This window comes from Galleria mellonella, unplaced genomic scaffold, assembly GCF_026898425.1.
Source record: "Galleria mellonella isolate WM207_F2 unplaced genomic scaffold, CSIRO_AGI_GalMel_v1 utg78, whole genome shotgun sequence".
In the NCBI taxonomy this organism is placed as follows: Eukaryota; Metazoa; Arthropoda; class Insecta; order Lepidoptera; family Pyralidae; genus Galleria; species Galleria mellonella.
In genome coordinates this window covers 4,576,753-4,592,335 of record NW_026442151.1, presented here as the reverse complement: position 1 = coordinate 4,592,335, position 15,583 = coordinate 4,576,753, and the positions used below count along the sequence as shown (strand labels likewise).

The 15,583-nt window shown below is 31.8% G+C and overlaps 1 protein-coding gene across 1 annotated transcript in view; it reads right to left on the bottom strand.

Annotated features, from left to right (window-relative positions):
- The window catches only part of LOC113517356 (titin-like), a 103,739-nt gene that overhangs the window by 66,910 nt on the left and 21,246 nt on the right, over nucleotides 1–15,583 (bottom strand). The window contains exon 7 of the mRNA XM_052901566.1: nucleotides 4,083–4,247. Within this exon, the coding sequence (XP_052757526.1) occupies nucleotides 4,083–4,247 (165 nt within the window). The remainder of the gene's footprint in view (nucleotides 1–4,082; nucleotides 4,248–15,583) is intronic.

Here is a 15,583-nt window from a genome sequence, read left to right as displayed (position 1 = left end):
CAAAAGCTCTTATCGCCCAAAGCGCTGCGATCCATTAAAGACACTTTACAAAGATTTGAGGGCGCAAATGTTACTATGAAAGCCAGAATTTGTAGACCTCCCCTGACGTTGATGCCTTTTTACCGAGCAGACAGAATAAACAGCACGTACTGTCTCTTATATATCACGTTAAACTGGTTAAACATAGGCACTCAGCTTTCAAACCAAACACTCGTCGCGTCATAATCATGTGACCGTGTACATAAAGAAAACAGACACTTGAGGCGTGCCAATCAATCGTTCGCCAAAATACTGCAACACATTGTCATTAGACCATGAGATGACACAATTTAATATGCAATACATTTATTATTCACAAGCAAAATATCCTATCCAATAATCATGCCCAGTAATGCGACGTTTTTGTTAAGGATACACAGATCCAATACAGTAATTTTTATAAATATTATAATATTAACAATTATAAATATTTACAAAATATCCCTACTACACCTAAACGAGTCTCTAGTTGATGACACGTCCAGTCTGTTGGTTTTCCCCATTTGTCCAATCAGTTTCACGGTTCATTTATAAATAGACAGATTTGTCTTTAAATATATAATTCAGTCTTCATATTTTTAACATCAGAATAACACCACAAATATAAAGAACATTTTAAGTGAAATTTAAATGTTTTCGGGTTATTAACGTTTGTTCTTAACATTGTTCACAAAAATATATTTTAGATTTAATTGTCCTGTCTGTGAAGTTGGAGCAAATAATACATTACAAAATTTAAAATTACAAAGTTTCTGAGATTAATCTGACCGAATATCACGACAAGGGATTTTTTATAATAATATGATTAAACAATAATCAATTAACCAGGAAGATATCGTATTTCTACATATAATTTTCTTAATTCAGACGCAATATTATAATACTCGTATAATATGACATGTTCATCAATGTACACGTAATTTTTTTTATATATTAGATATTTATTGTTAAAACATACAATTAATTAGGCAAAATAAAGAAATCTCCAGTGTACATTCACCATTCCGCCTGTTTGAACGGATAAGTAAAAACTGATCTTAAGAAAGATTGAAAAAAAAAGCGTATTAGAAACATCGAAAACTACGACCCGAATATATAATAAAGAACATAATTATTATTCAATCCTTTATCAGACCAGTGTCGCCAACTGTATTTAGATCGTACATTATTACAAATCCTTAAAAGATTTAACCTTGTGATATTTCAGCGACATTTTATCCTGTCTACCTACTTGTGAGTCACGAACTTATTGTCTACCCAAAACATATTATAATCAAGGCCAAAGCGGACAGCGGAAACTCAAATATTATGTGTACAGTGAACCTGTAATATATTGCTTTATAATAATTATTACAGGTGACGTTAATATTCCATTTACTTTTTATTTCCTACCATAATACTGATGGTTTTATTACAGTAGGTTCATTAAAAGTTTCTCCGAGAAAAGTTAAACATTATTTACTGGATTCATTCTAAATTCAATTTGAAATCTAAATACAATATAGATCCAATTTTATTTATTTATTTTATTTAAACATTACCAGACTTCAAATTAAAAGTAATCTTCATGTCAACTTTGAAATGGAAAATACTTAGCGATAATAGATACGGATGAAGGACTAGTTACGCTTATACTATATACGCTTTGCTTTATATTATATATTATATACAAATTCTTAAATAAATCATACTTAGATAATTAGTAATTAACAACTAAAACAATATTAGGAGCCAACTCGCCTATACCCAGATTTCAATGATCTGATATACATCAATTTTATATACAACTTATTACCTTAACTTACAACTTACCCTCTATATACGAGTACAACTTATTAAAAAAGTCTTAGACATAAGCTCTTAAACTGTTTACTGCTTGGTTAGTTATCCATCTATAGTTATAAATCTGTAGAGATTTTAACGAAACTTGGTACAATTATTCTTCATACTCCTAGACAGGTTATAGTATACTTTTCATCACGATACGATCAATAGGAGCAGAGCAGTGAAGGGAAATGTTGGGAAAACGAGAGAAGTTACTCCATTTTTAAGATTCCGTAGCGTGTGCAACCACTTTTTAAAATGCAAAAATGTCCACCCGTGCGACACTGGAACGGACCACTAGTTATTAATAAGTGCGAATATTGTGTTCGTCTGTAAAAGACTTACATTCATCGTCATCATCATCATATCAGCCGTTAACTACCCATTGCTAAACGTAAGCCACTTCCTATTGCGAGATTTTATCCGTAGTTGCCACGCTTGACAGACAATAATACAATAAAATCAACATAGTCCATTAATATAATACATTCGAAACCTTCGTCATTACAAGGAAAAACTATTTTATTACATACATATTAAATATATATTAATCCTTTCATATGTTAAATATAACACAAAATCATTCAGCCGTTAGGCGAGCCAATCACTCGGCCTAAACTTCAGATCCCATAATCATGGCAAAATTTATAAATAAAGCTGAACCTGAACGCACACACTAACAACACCTATAAATGTGTTGTTTATGTGTGTATCATATTGTGATGAATTTGCCGTAGGGATCTTTTCATATTATCGCGGTGAAAAACAAGCATAAAGCCCACCTTATGATAATACAAGTAGTAACTGATTAAATTAATCACACACAGGAAGTTTACAGTGGTGTGAATATATTTTTTATTCTGTGTTATTTTTTACTTACCTGTGGCACAGATAATATATTACTATTCTTTTTAAAACTTTACATTGTTTGTTCAAACACTCAACCGGCATATATAACTTCACTATGCCAATATACAAATACAAATAGAACATTTAAACAAGTGTTACTATTTTACTTATTTGCCACGACGTTTCGAATAATGCGTGATTTGATAGCTGTTTTTGATTGTGCATTTACATTTACCGATTTCTTAATTTATAGGAGAAAAATATCATTTTTACGTCCAATAAAAATTTTAGACATGCGATCACAAGCAATAAAACCCACTTATATTAATAGGAGAATAGGATTAGAAACATAGACAAAATCCGAGTCGAGGATCGAATTCACGGTAATGCCTTAAGTCTATAGTCTTATTAGTGGGCATACATTGGTCATAAGTTACTTCTAAATCCTTCTCGCAGTTCACGCACCTTAGCACTCACCTGCTGCAGATACGTTCGGTGAAAAAATAAGGTTAGTAGGTAACAGTGCCAAGATTATTATTATCCTTAAGGTGCGAGTGGATCTCGTTCCGGAACCTTGCAATCATGGGCGTACTTATAATACCATCGAGATATTGTTTGCTATGACCATTTATTACTTTTTTGCAATAGACAAAAAAATAAAATTATAATTATAAAAAATAAACACGTTCAGGCTTTTATATTTGTCTATAACTCGTAAAAATTTAAGAAGTAATAGATAATATGTACCTCTCTCAGGTCCTTAGTATAAATGATACTTTTAATACCAGTGATAGGCGATTTTAAAACAATGTAGATATTGCATTCCATTCAGCGATTCGGTTACTGTATCGCTCGTTTTAGCGGCCGTTGTATCCAAATCGAACATTTTAACGACCATTTTGCCTATCACTTTGGCAACTTGCTATAAAGTAGGTTCCAATTCGACAGTATTGTATATGTGTACATAATAATTGGTATATCTCATACCGGTTGCCAGAGTTAACATTTTAGTTACCAGAGGGAGACTTTGTACAAAAGTCGATTGCTTGGGTACCTCTGTCCTATTCGTGTTTCAACCGTGAAGCAGCTGTGTTTGCATGGCTGTGTTTCGGTTTAAAGGGTGGGATATGGCGTAAATTTACAGGGTACAGAGGAATAACATTTGAGTCCTCAGGAATGGCAACGCATGGGGGGTATCATGGGCGAAACAGTATACTCTGTTATGTCCATGGTACTGCTCATGTCTATAGACGACGGTTACCACTTTCCATCAGGTGGACCGTCAGCTTGTTTGCCATTCTAAGTTGTATAAAAAAAAATTATTAAAATAGCTATTTCCTTTTCGAACAAACTCTTAATTTATCACGTACCTGGATCGATTGCCAGTTGTCTGTAAACGGCGAGTGCAACATCATCTTCGCTCACAAAGTCCCAGAGTCCATCGCATGCCACTACGACGAAGTCTTCATCACCGTCCAAGTCCACAGTTGCGATTTCTGGACGAGCAATCACGTACGGCTTGTACTGGGCGTCACCTGTTACAATCAAAATTACTATTATCATTGTGGTTTCTTCCGACGTACTATAATAAATAAATATATATATAAATCCAGCGACTTTATGTGAATGAGGGTAAGGTGTGTATGAATGTGTTTTTAGGACGAGACTATAATGATAAACGAGTATATATGATAGTAAGTACATTTTAGTATAAACACTAGGTCACATATCGTCATAGTCGTAGAATACTGACGGATCTTTATATGTAATCTTTGTCAGATCCGTCAGTATTCTACGACTATGAGGATATATCTAAGTCATAAAAGATATTGTAAAACTAACAAAATATATAATAATTTTACATTATTACATTTTGGTTTTCACCCTCTCGACTTAATACATACCCCGTCCTGTAACCTACAGGAAAAACGGTGCATATGCCCCAGTTGTCTTTTTTTTTATTATGTCCGTCTTCTACCTAGCCTTCTCTTTTGAGTGTAGTCGTGTACTGAATTTGTGTGAGTGATTTTGTGTTTGGTGTATGAATTGTGTTGGATGGCCCTGGTGTGTTTGTTGAGTGTTGTGTGTTAGTTGCCTGTTGGGTGGTTGGTGACTGGTGTGTCTTGAGTGTGATTATTTTATGTATTTTGTACGAATACAGTATCTCCTAACACTTTGCTGAGTATGGTTGATGTGTAAATGGCTGCTTGTTTTTGTAAGATGCTGATGTCAATGTTGGTATTTAATTTATTTATGTAGTTTTTAATATTTTTAGCTACTATTCCTGTTGCGCCTATTACTATCGGGATAATAATCGTTTGTGTGTTCCACAAACGACTGACTTTAGTTTTTAGATGGTGGTATTAAGTTAGCTTTTAAATTTTCTTAACTCCTATACAAAACTATATTATATTATACAAACTATTATTATATTATGCCTATGCCTATGTTTAATATCTGTATGCATGTATATGATAACACGAATTCTGTTTCCTACAGTACAGGCTCAGCCTAGTATGGGAATCAATGATAAATTCTGTGCTAATACAAACATACTTTGTTAAATAAATATATCTTTATCTTATCTTATTATTAAATTATACATTAATTAATAAAATACCAATTTAAATCATTCCATTACATTTTTTTATTATATATAAAGGTGCATCAATAGCTTCATAAATTGATAAACCATTATTTGATCCTATATAGATATTCGATAACATCCAGTTATGTAAGCTGACCTTCGGCACCCCCAGTCTATCCTGCCAACCCAAGCCTTGAAAATATATTGATTTTATTTATTTATCTTTCTCCCCCTATACCGTTATCCCAGCGACTTTCATGATCGCTACGTAATGTATGATACGGTGAGTGTGCTGTACCTTGCTACCTGAGAATGTACTCGTATATCCGTTTCCGTCTTTTTTTATAAATATCCTTTTGGAAAGTTCCACACGATATATTCATAATAACAACGGTTTTTATACATATTACACTAGTATTTACCCGCGATCACGTCTGCGTGACTAGCGGGTCTGCCATTAAATAAAATTTCGAAATTTCGGACCCAATTTCGTGTTTTTGTTTATACCAAAATCGGACCAATAAATGGAGTTTAACATTTCGTTCGTCATACATCTTATCATAAAAGTCCAAAGGTATAATATTTTAACATTTTTAATATTTCCAAACGGCATGTATTATGTAATTTTGACATCAAATTTGTGTTTCGTTTGACTCCGAAATTTCGGAAAACATTTCATGGTAGGCCCTCATAATATATTCATTAATCGGGATAAAAAAAATAGCTCACATTTTTCTCCATCTCAAATATTACGTGTATGCCAAGTTTCTTGACGACTGAACCGTAAGTCTCAAGAGGTAACAAATAACAAACTCACAAGTATAAAACTTATAATATTAGTAAGGATTTCTGATATATATATATATATATATATATATATATATATATATGTTTACTTCTCAATTTAGCACAGTGTCTATATCACTTAAGATTATTATCAAGCGACTTCAAAAAGAAAATTTTTGAATTTGACTATACTTTTGTGCGTGTTACAATACGAGTATATCTTCGCCAATTCTGAACTGCTATGTTGATCACATACTATTTTGATCGAGATTAAAGTAGATCGACTGAATCGAAATTATTTACGGAATGTTACTAATGAGTAAAGATAGAGTTGTGCAAGATAGCGGCCAATCTCTCTAGGCGGATTATTTATTATTTTACCCATCAAAAATACTGGAAATAATTATTAATAAAATTAAAATGAATATTATTTAAATATATTATTACAGTTAAGTCCATGTTCATAGTAAATTTACAAATTACATTTATATTTGTTATTCAAAATGCGATATAAATATATTGTGTGACCGAATTACCAGAATAACAATAAGCTGCTGGTCATGACATAATTGGTTACTCACACCAGAGACTATATATAAATAGTAGAATATATAAGTTTTGACGTTTGTATGAATAGATACAAACGTCCAAGGCCTTGCGACTTTTTATTTTCTAGTTTTAACATAAGTTGTTTTACTGAAACTAGTTTTAGCGAACATTTTTAATGGGTGAAGTTACATAAAATAAAAAATGACGCGCGATCATATTATTAATCACACATGAGATTAAATTTAACTTTCTTTTTAAAATATAGCAATTTATTTAAATACGAAACTCGTGTATTATTTATACTTTAATATTAATTTTGTAAAGTTTAATTTTGCATATTTTAGTAAAATGCGATTTAAATTAATGACATAATGTAGGTACAATAAAATTAGTAATGATTTCCTGAATTAATTTTTATTTTTATTCAAATTTGTTTTTTATAAGTTAAAGTTTCTGAATTTACAAATTCAATTGTAAATCGGCGTTATCACGAGTATTTATTTATTTATTTGATCAACTGGCTGAGGTTTACAGTCTCCCAATAAGCTCACATAGGAAAGCATCAGTACAATAACAAATATTGCTAAACTATAAATAGCAATAAGAATAAATACTATATAAATAATAATAGAAATAAAATTTTATATTTTAATTATGTGATTACAAACACTCAATGGCCATCTAACGAAACTCCAGCATATAAAAATAATTTAAAACAGTACATCATCATCATCCAGCAATCACTGTCTCATACGTGTTTCTCCCCCCATAAGGAAGGATATCAAATTAGCCTATTATTATCACGTCGTTCACGCTTGGTGCACGGTATTTATTTCGACTTTTCCTTCTGTTGCACTAGTATGTCTAGTAGTTAATCTTCTTACAAAACCCCAAAGATAAAATAGATTGGTGTTATATTTCTCCGTTATTACATGCAAAATAAATACAGTACTGATACTTAGATAGTACTCTAATGAAATTTCAATATCTACTCAACTAGTGTAAAAATAGTCTTAAAACATTTTTTTACAATAAAGGACTAAATGTACTCTACTCTAAAAATTTGTACTCTAATCTCCATGAAACTTCATGATGGATTTTTTTTTATAACAATTATTTTTTAAAATATTTTTTCATGTACAACATTGAATGACAAACTTTTTGCTACGGAAAATTACAACAACAGTTGGCTTCTAAAGTGAGCAGAAAATATCAGTAAAAGGATTCTTAATTTAAAAAATAAATATCCCGAAATCACTCTAATGTCATTTTAAATCTAGAGACCTACAATTTAGTCGATTACTAAAGTTTTGTCTCGCTCTATTACAAAAGCATTCTAATATTTACCACAAAAAAAAAAAAAACTAACTGTACGAATATTAAGTGGATTAGTACCTGCGTAGTATGGTATTCCACATAAAGTAACAGTATCAGTATCAGGTCTAATCTTGCATGAAAGCTCGAGTGTAAACCCCGAGATTGTAGGGGAGTTTGGGCAAACATTTCCGAACTTAATCTTCCGTGGAACGTAAAATCGATGAATTTTGTTCTCAATACGTGAGGGATAAAGAACCGTCTCGGTTTCGGAAAGCTGCGAAGAAAATGTCAACATTACATTGTAACTGAGCCGTCAATGTCGATGCGTATCTAAATAGTGCTGTACACATAACTGTATCGATTAATGATATCTTTTAAGTGCCTAAAGATAATGTTAAAAAAAATACTAATATTAAATTCACGTTAGTGTTTTATTTATGATATTAATAATATATATGTGAAACAGATGTAAATTTAAAAACACAATTAGTTGCTCAGTCAAATATAATAATATATTATTTTTAACTCAATCAGTATGTTATTAGCAACGTGAAAGAAGATCCTTTCTATAAAAAAAAAATACACGACAGGCATCTTAATATAAAATTATGTCACCTATGATGGCCAGCATTATACTTCCAACAGAAAGTTTTCAAAGATGTTCGGATTGTTTGTTATACAATCAAAGAATCATACAGATGTATTAAGATCTGAAGAATCCACTTTTCGAATTGTATTCAATATATACGACACTTTTTATCTTTAATTACGAACAAAGCTGCTGATTACTGCTAATGATTAATTAATAAGATTACATCACGAATTCTTGTGCTATAAAAAATATTATTTTAAAAGTCTGCCTTCATTTTATTTAATAAGCAGAGAAAGATTGAAAAATTAAACGAAACTAAGTTCTTTCTTTCTATTATTACGTTCATTAATCTTTAAACGTAAAAATATATTATAAATATAAATATTCCGTGCAAAAGGCATGACATTTTTTTTTCTAAATAATATATTCGAATGACAGTGCCTGCATAAACAGATGCAAATCAGCAATTACTATGCATAGGGATATTTTGTAAAGATGTTTAGAAATATGTTCTCATTTAAAAATATGTTAACATCCGAACGTGACTCAATCACGCTTTTTGTTTAGAAGAATTGTAATGAAATTTGGTACCTACACAGATAGACTATATCTAGGACTAAAACATATAACACTTTTTATCCTGGTACACGCGAGATAAGCTACAAAATACACTATATTGCAAATAGATACTTTTATACTCATTTATTTACGAGTATAAAATATCTACTAAAAAATAATAATTGTACTATAAATAAAAAATCTTAAATTTATTATTTACTTATACTATACTAGCTTTTGGCCGCAATTTCATACGCCTGTTCTAAATGACATATCAAGATAAAACATACAGCAGACTTACATTTGGAACCATATTCAATCTAATGCTTTAGTTTTTTTTTTTTTTTTTTACATACAAATATTCTAAAAAATATTGTTTTATCTTCTGTTATTCCTCATATAAATCTTCCTTAAATATCTCCTATGTACAGACATAGCCTAATTACGATTTTATTATATTAGTAAGATTACACAAAAAGGTTACATTATTTATTATAAATTATTTTGAATAAAGGTCTTATTTTTATTATTTAATTTAATAATTATTAATGTCCATTCAATGAAGGTGTTGCCCCGTCCTACGATGCACCGCCTATCCAAAAGTGATCGATAAAGGTGTGTGCAATGGGGCTGCGGCGCAGTTGGGGCGCGAGGCGCGAGGGCGGAGTGCGAGCGACTCACCGGCGCCCGGCCAGTCGACCGACCGACCGACAGACACGCACCTACCTATATTTTATTCCAGGCGTTTTCAAAGTGGGAGAGGCGAGCCTGACCACCAAACAAGCCACCGTTTTGAGCCTAATAATTGAGATTACTTTCCAAAATTTTCTTTTATAAAAAGAAAGGAATTCGTATATTGACAACATTAGTACAAAGGACAGATAATAACGTCTGATAAAAAGTAACACATGTACAAAAAACATAGAGTCCAGATTTTAAAGTCGATTGAAAAATTATATTTTAATCAGCTCTATTGACTGAGATAATTCCATTACATTTTTCACCCTTACAAAATAAAATTTAAATTTAAAATCATATCACTCTTATTTCACTTAGGTAATTTAAGTCAAGTTAGTAATGATAAATTGGAATACAATTCTAACCTAATTTCGAACTTACTTAAAAATTGAGAAAGTGAAATTATTTTTCTTACTTCCTTTAAGTAGAGGACAAAAAAAAAGGTAACTGTTTGGCGAATGAAGCGTATCTTATTAAAAAAAAACACTCACGTTAATAAAACATATACGTACTTTATATAATAAACAAATATATATATACACTATAATATTATTTTTTTATATGTATTATTCATATATTAATCATATATATATACACACATATGAGTATTGTAAAACAACTCACAGCTTTGGAAACCTCTGACCTCTACGTACAACCCTGTCTCAGCCCTTCGATTCAAAACCTCCAATATTATTAATGAAAAATCGATATTTAAAGTTTTTATCCGACAACAGAAGAAAGGAGTATAATGTTTTTAATATATGTCCGGTGGTATATTTTATTTTTATTTATTCTTTATTGACCACATTACAAAAACTGTTTGGTACAAAAGGCGGACTTAGTGATATATATCATTCTCTCCCAGTTAATCTTTGACAAAACAGAAATGTAGTTATACGATGAAAAATTGGTAAATTGTTATAGATAATAGTTACAGACGTATCCATATTTACGTACAAATTATATAACACATACAATGGAGAACTACTGCACATTATGATCATATAAATATACTTACATGCAAATATATATCATAAACACATACATACATATATAAATATACATAAATACACGATTATAAACTATAATACCAATAAAACAACGATAGAGATCAATGATGGCGATGAAGATGAAGATGAAATTACTTCAAAACTTTTTTTTAAATTTGTAAGACACTTGTATTTTGTCAATGGATAGCGCATTCCAGAGTCGTGAGGCTTTAAGAGCGAAGGAATTAGAAAAAAAAAAGTAGAACGATGAAGTGAAATAGAGAAGAGAGAGCAAGAGATTATTAGAGCGAAGTTGCGTGTGTGAGTTTGAGTGTGAGCGTGTGATTGTCATAGACTTGTTGCTTTATCATAATTCTCTAATCCTCACTGGTGTTTATACCTGATTATTTGGACTGGGTACCGTGGATGTTATGAGAGGTGACTAAAGGATTTTAATAATCGAGGGATGGACAGCAGCGTCAAAACTTCATTTAACGTTAAAACTTCATCAAAGGCTAACTGCGGTTGCCAACCCGCCTGCCAAGCGTAGCAACTACTCGCAAACTCCTCCTTATGGGAGAGGAGGGAGAGGAGTTCAGCAATAGATAGTGAACGGCAGATTTATTATAGTATGTATGACATTTGATACCTTATTTATATTTAAGAAACTATCACGAAAATATTAAATAAATAAGTCAACCATAGACTATCAAAACTATTATTTTGTAAAAAATGTTTAATGCAAAAAAGGTTTACAAACTGTACTTTCTCTCTGCCCAAACCGTAACGGGCCTAGCGTGATAGATAGCAAAACACTGGGTAGTAAACAAAGCAAATAAAAACTATCCAATAAAGATTTTCTATTCGGTCTTATTCGTTAGATTAATATTAGTAGATAATATCTATTAGTTAAGTTACTATCTAAATGATCGATCTGTAACACGAAGTGTTGTTCCAATACATGGTGTTTTTTTTTTTTTTAAAGTAAACCGAGTATTTATTAAATATAATACAATAATTTATAATATAGTTACAATGTTATAGGTAAATATACATCACATAAGAGTATATTAAATGTATGTGTTTAAAAAAAAATATAATATTTTCCGTGTGCATTTTTATCAATAACAAATTATAGTAATGGTAAGATTGTGCACTTGAGATTTACTGAAAAATTTATATTTTTCAGTGTATCGTATACATAGTTGTAACAGTCCGAAATATGTAGACAGAAAAAAAAAAAACATTATTTTAAATATTTTTATTACAAAAATATTAACTATTACTTATTTTTACTACGTATATTTTTATTTTCGAATATAAAACATTCCCGAGTTTTATTGTTCGATTTCAAACAACCTCACACAGGAAAAGAACACAACAATTCAATCTAGCAATTTTCCCAAAGAAAATGGGTCAGCGATTCAATGATGTGAAAACATTTTATAAACTTTGTATACAAACCGAACGAACCGAACAAATGATCAATTTAGTATGAAGGTTCAAATCTTACTTTCATATTTCGACCCTCCTCGATAAAAACTGTTCAGTTTCATAAATACTGATTCATTTTGCATTCCCTTTTCTTTATACCAACACCATATATATGTAGATACATATAAAATGTTTTAATTACGTCGAAAATTAACATTTCGATTTTCTATTACGAAATGCTATAGCACTATTACCCGTGACCTGTATTAGAAGCAAATTATCCCACGATGAAGAATAGCGGGTGCCTATGTATTTATCTTAGATGATTGGCGTGACAGCTATGTATAATTTACGTGTATATTATCTTCATTCGTATAATTACATCTTTATTCTTTAGTTATTTATGCGTAATTTAGTAACGAACATTTGAAATTTTAATAGATTTGTCATCTACCAAAACTACTACACCTAGGAATAAAGTTTTATTAATCTATCTATCTATACATATAATAAATCTGTAGACAGGTCAATTCTGTACATAAAATATATTTCCAAAATAACTATCAAAGGGTGATTAGTGATCGATACTGATGCCAAAAATGCAATCAGTAAAATTTTTGTCTGGCTGTCTGTCTGACTGTCTGTCTGTATATTCGTTATAGAAACAAAAGCTACTCGACGGATTTTAACAAAACTTGGTACAATTATTCTTCATACTCCTGGGCAGGTTATAGTATACTTTTCATCACACTGCGATCAGTAGGAGCAGAGCAGTGAAGGGAAATGTTGGGAAAACGGGAAAAGTTACTCCATTTTTAAGGTTCCGTCGCGTGTGCAGCCTTAATGGCCACTTTTTAAATGTAAACATGTCCACCCGTGCGACGCCGGGACGGGCCGCTAGTAATAAATAAATAAATCAACAACTTTTATTCTATTTTATAATAATTATATATTATTATATTTTTTTAGCAAAAACTTCTACCTACATTGTAAAAAATTATAGTTTAGATTTTTAGATTCACTAGCCCCGAAAGAAACCAAGGTGAAATCCTACAGAGGGAATCTTCAAACGACAACACAAAAGCGTTATTTTACACTACAAATTGATGACACAAATATGACATAGCAGTTCATGCTCCCTACGCCGACAGGGGCTGCAGGGCGTCAGCTAACAGCTTAATGACCGGCACGCGCGCTTAATGATCGCGCCCATTGTGCCTCCACGACTCCACGCTCGCTCCGCTCCGCTCGCTGCTGTACCATACCGCAATAACAATAAAACGAGCGATTAACTACACGTTGGCGCCTGCAGACTCCACCTTTCGAACCCTAACATCGAGTTATGATTTTATCACATCATTAATGTACGAGGTTTGTCCGAACCCGTAAAAAGTTTTTTAAAAATTTTATTTTACAATTATTCAGGTAAATCATTTTATCACATAATGCATTGTGCCAACGCCGTTTCCACTGTACGCTCAACCTCTAAAGTCCTCTGGTTGTATTTGACTTTTTTTATCTCATTTATGTCCCCCAAATGCCATCAATTCAAGAAGAAGTCACACGGGGCAACGGTCACCGGGAATTTTTACTCAAAAACTCACGACAACAAGAGAGGTATTTTTTTAATTTCGCGCCAATTCTGGACGAACTCGCATACTTACCATCAACTGTCTGGCCTGGAGGGACGAATTATAGATGACAATCCCCCGAACATCGAACTCTTTCTCGGCCCTCTCTGAATCGTTTTAGCCACTTGTGGACGGTTGGTTCCTTCATCTGTTGTCGTGAATTTTAATTTAGTCAACGGATCACACTTTGTTGTTATAAACACTGTTAATAAAACTTTCCGGACAACCTCGTCGCTCAACCTCTAAACTGAATTTGACAAATTAATGTCATCATTCACAACGACAGACTATTTTTTTAATTTGCAAAAACAATATTTAAACAATCTGTTGTCGTGAATTTTATAAAGATAAAAAACTTTATTATTAAAAACTGAAGAATTATATTTAATAAAAATAACATATTACATATTATTGTAAAAATAATCAGATTTGCGTGCTTTTTATTTTCAGGCTCGCGCTCGTGTTATTGTATTTTGAAAGTCATGATTTAGGGTACCGGGTGGATCCAAAACTAATCGAGCAATCTAGAAAAAGTACAAGTCAGTCTCTTTATTTTTACTATAAAAAATAACTTTTCTAACGTGATACACGACAATTTATAACCAATGGGATATTATTATGTGATCTACATTTTCAATGAATTCAATTTATTGTTTCAATTCTGATTTGTTGGAAGGCTACTTAGAAGAGATGTACTTGCCAATGTGCATTTCTTTTTATTTTAAATAGATAATAAATATCAGACAACTACATGAATCGCCAGTCCTCCAACTAGGATACCCTGCGGTAATAAGAAATTAGATAACAATACCAATAAACATGTGGAAGCACAACATTCAAAGCCGAGAAAAGTATGTAAATTCTCCTTCAATAAGATTTGAACGGAGAATTGAATACGAGACCTCTTTTACACAATATGACGTAATTTTTTTTTTTTATTGTAATTATGATTTCAAGAAGGTTGAAAGAATGGATCCGGTAAGTGATTGTCGCATCAGCTAGGCATATAATAATTGCAAAACGCTTGCAACACTTGTACATACGGTCCGGAAAGTTCGTATCAGCTATGTCCCTAACAATGCTTCAGTATAATAATTGCCAAACTGTGATCATAAATTTGCCGAGAAATAATTCAAGTCCATGCTCAGAGAGGGCCGAGAAAGCGTTTTTTTTCCACTTCACATTCCGAAAAAAAAGAATTCGAACTTGGAATTAACGGTCAGACCGTGTGGCACGAGTTCTTATGTCAAACTTATTTTCTTGTTGTCCGTGATTGTTTACAACGCCATCTAATAGAAGGATACTACAACAATAACTTTTGTCAACACTTTACGGCATTGTACATACATATATATTTGTCACGCCTGTCTCCCATTAGGGTAGACAGAAACAATGGAACGCCTATTGCTTCGATTCAAAGAGACCTCTTTCGCTTTGTTATCGATATTTTTATACTAGGTACTAACTGACCCGGCATGCATTGTTTTTTCACCTACCGCCATCTACCGAGTCGAAGGTCACTTATCAGTAAATATTTATTTTGATGATAAACATGAATTTAAAAGGTTTAGTTATATTAAAGTTTAGTTATAGTATTGAATTTCCATTTTATGGTTTTCGCGCCGCAGATAAGTGTTACTCAACTGAGCTGCCATTGCTCCAGATTTGAGTATTTAGACAAGTGTGATGA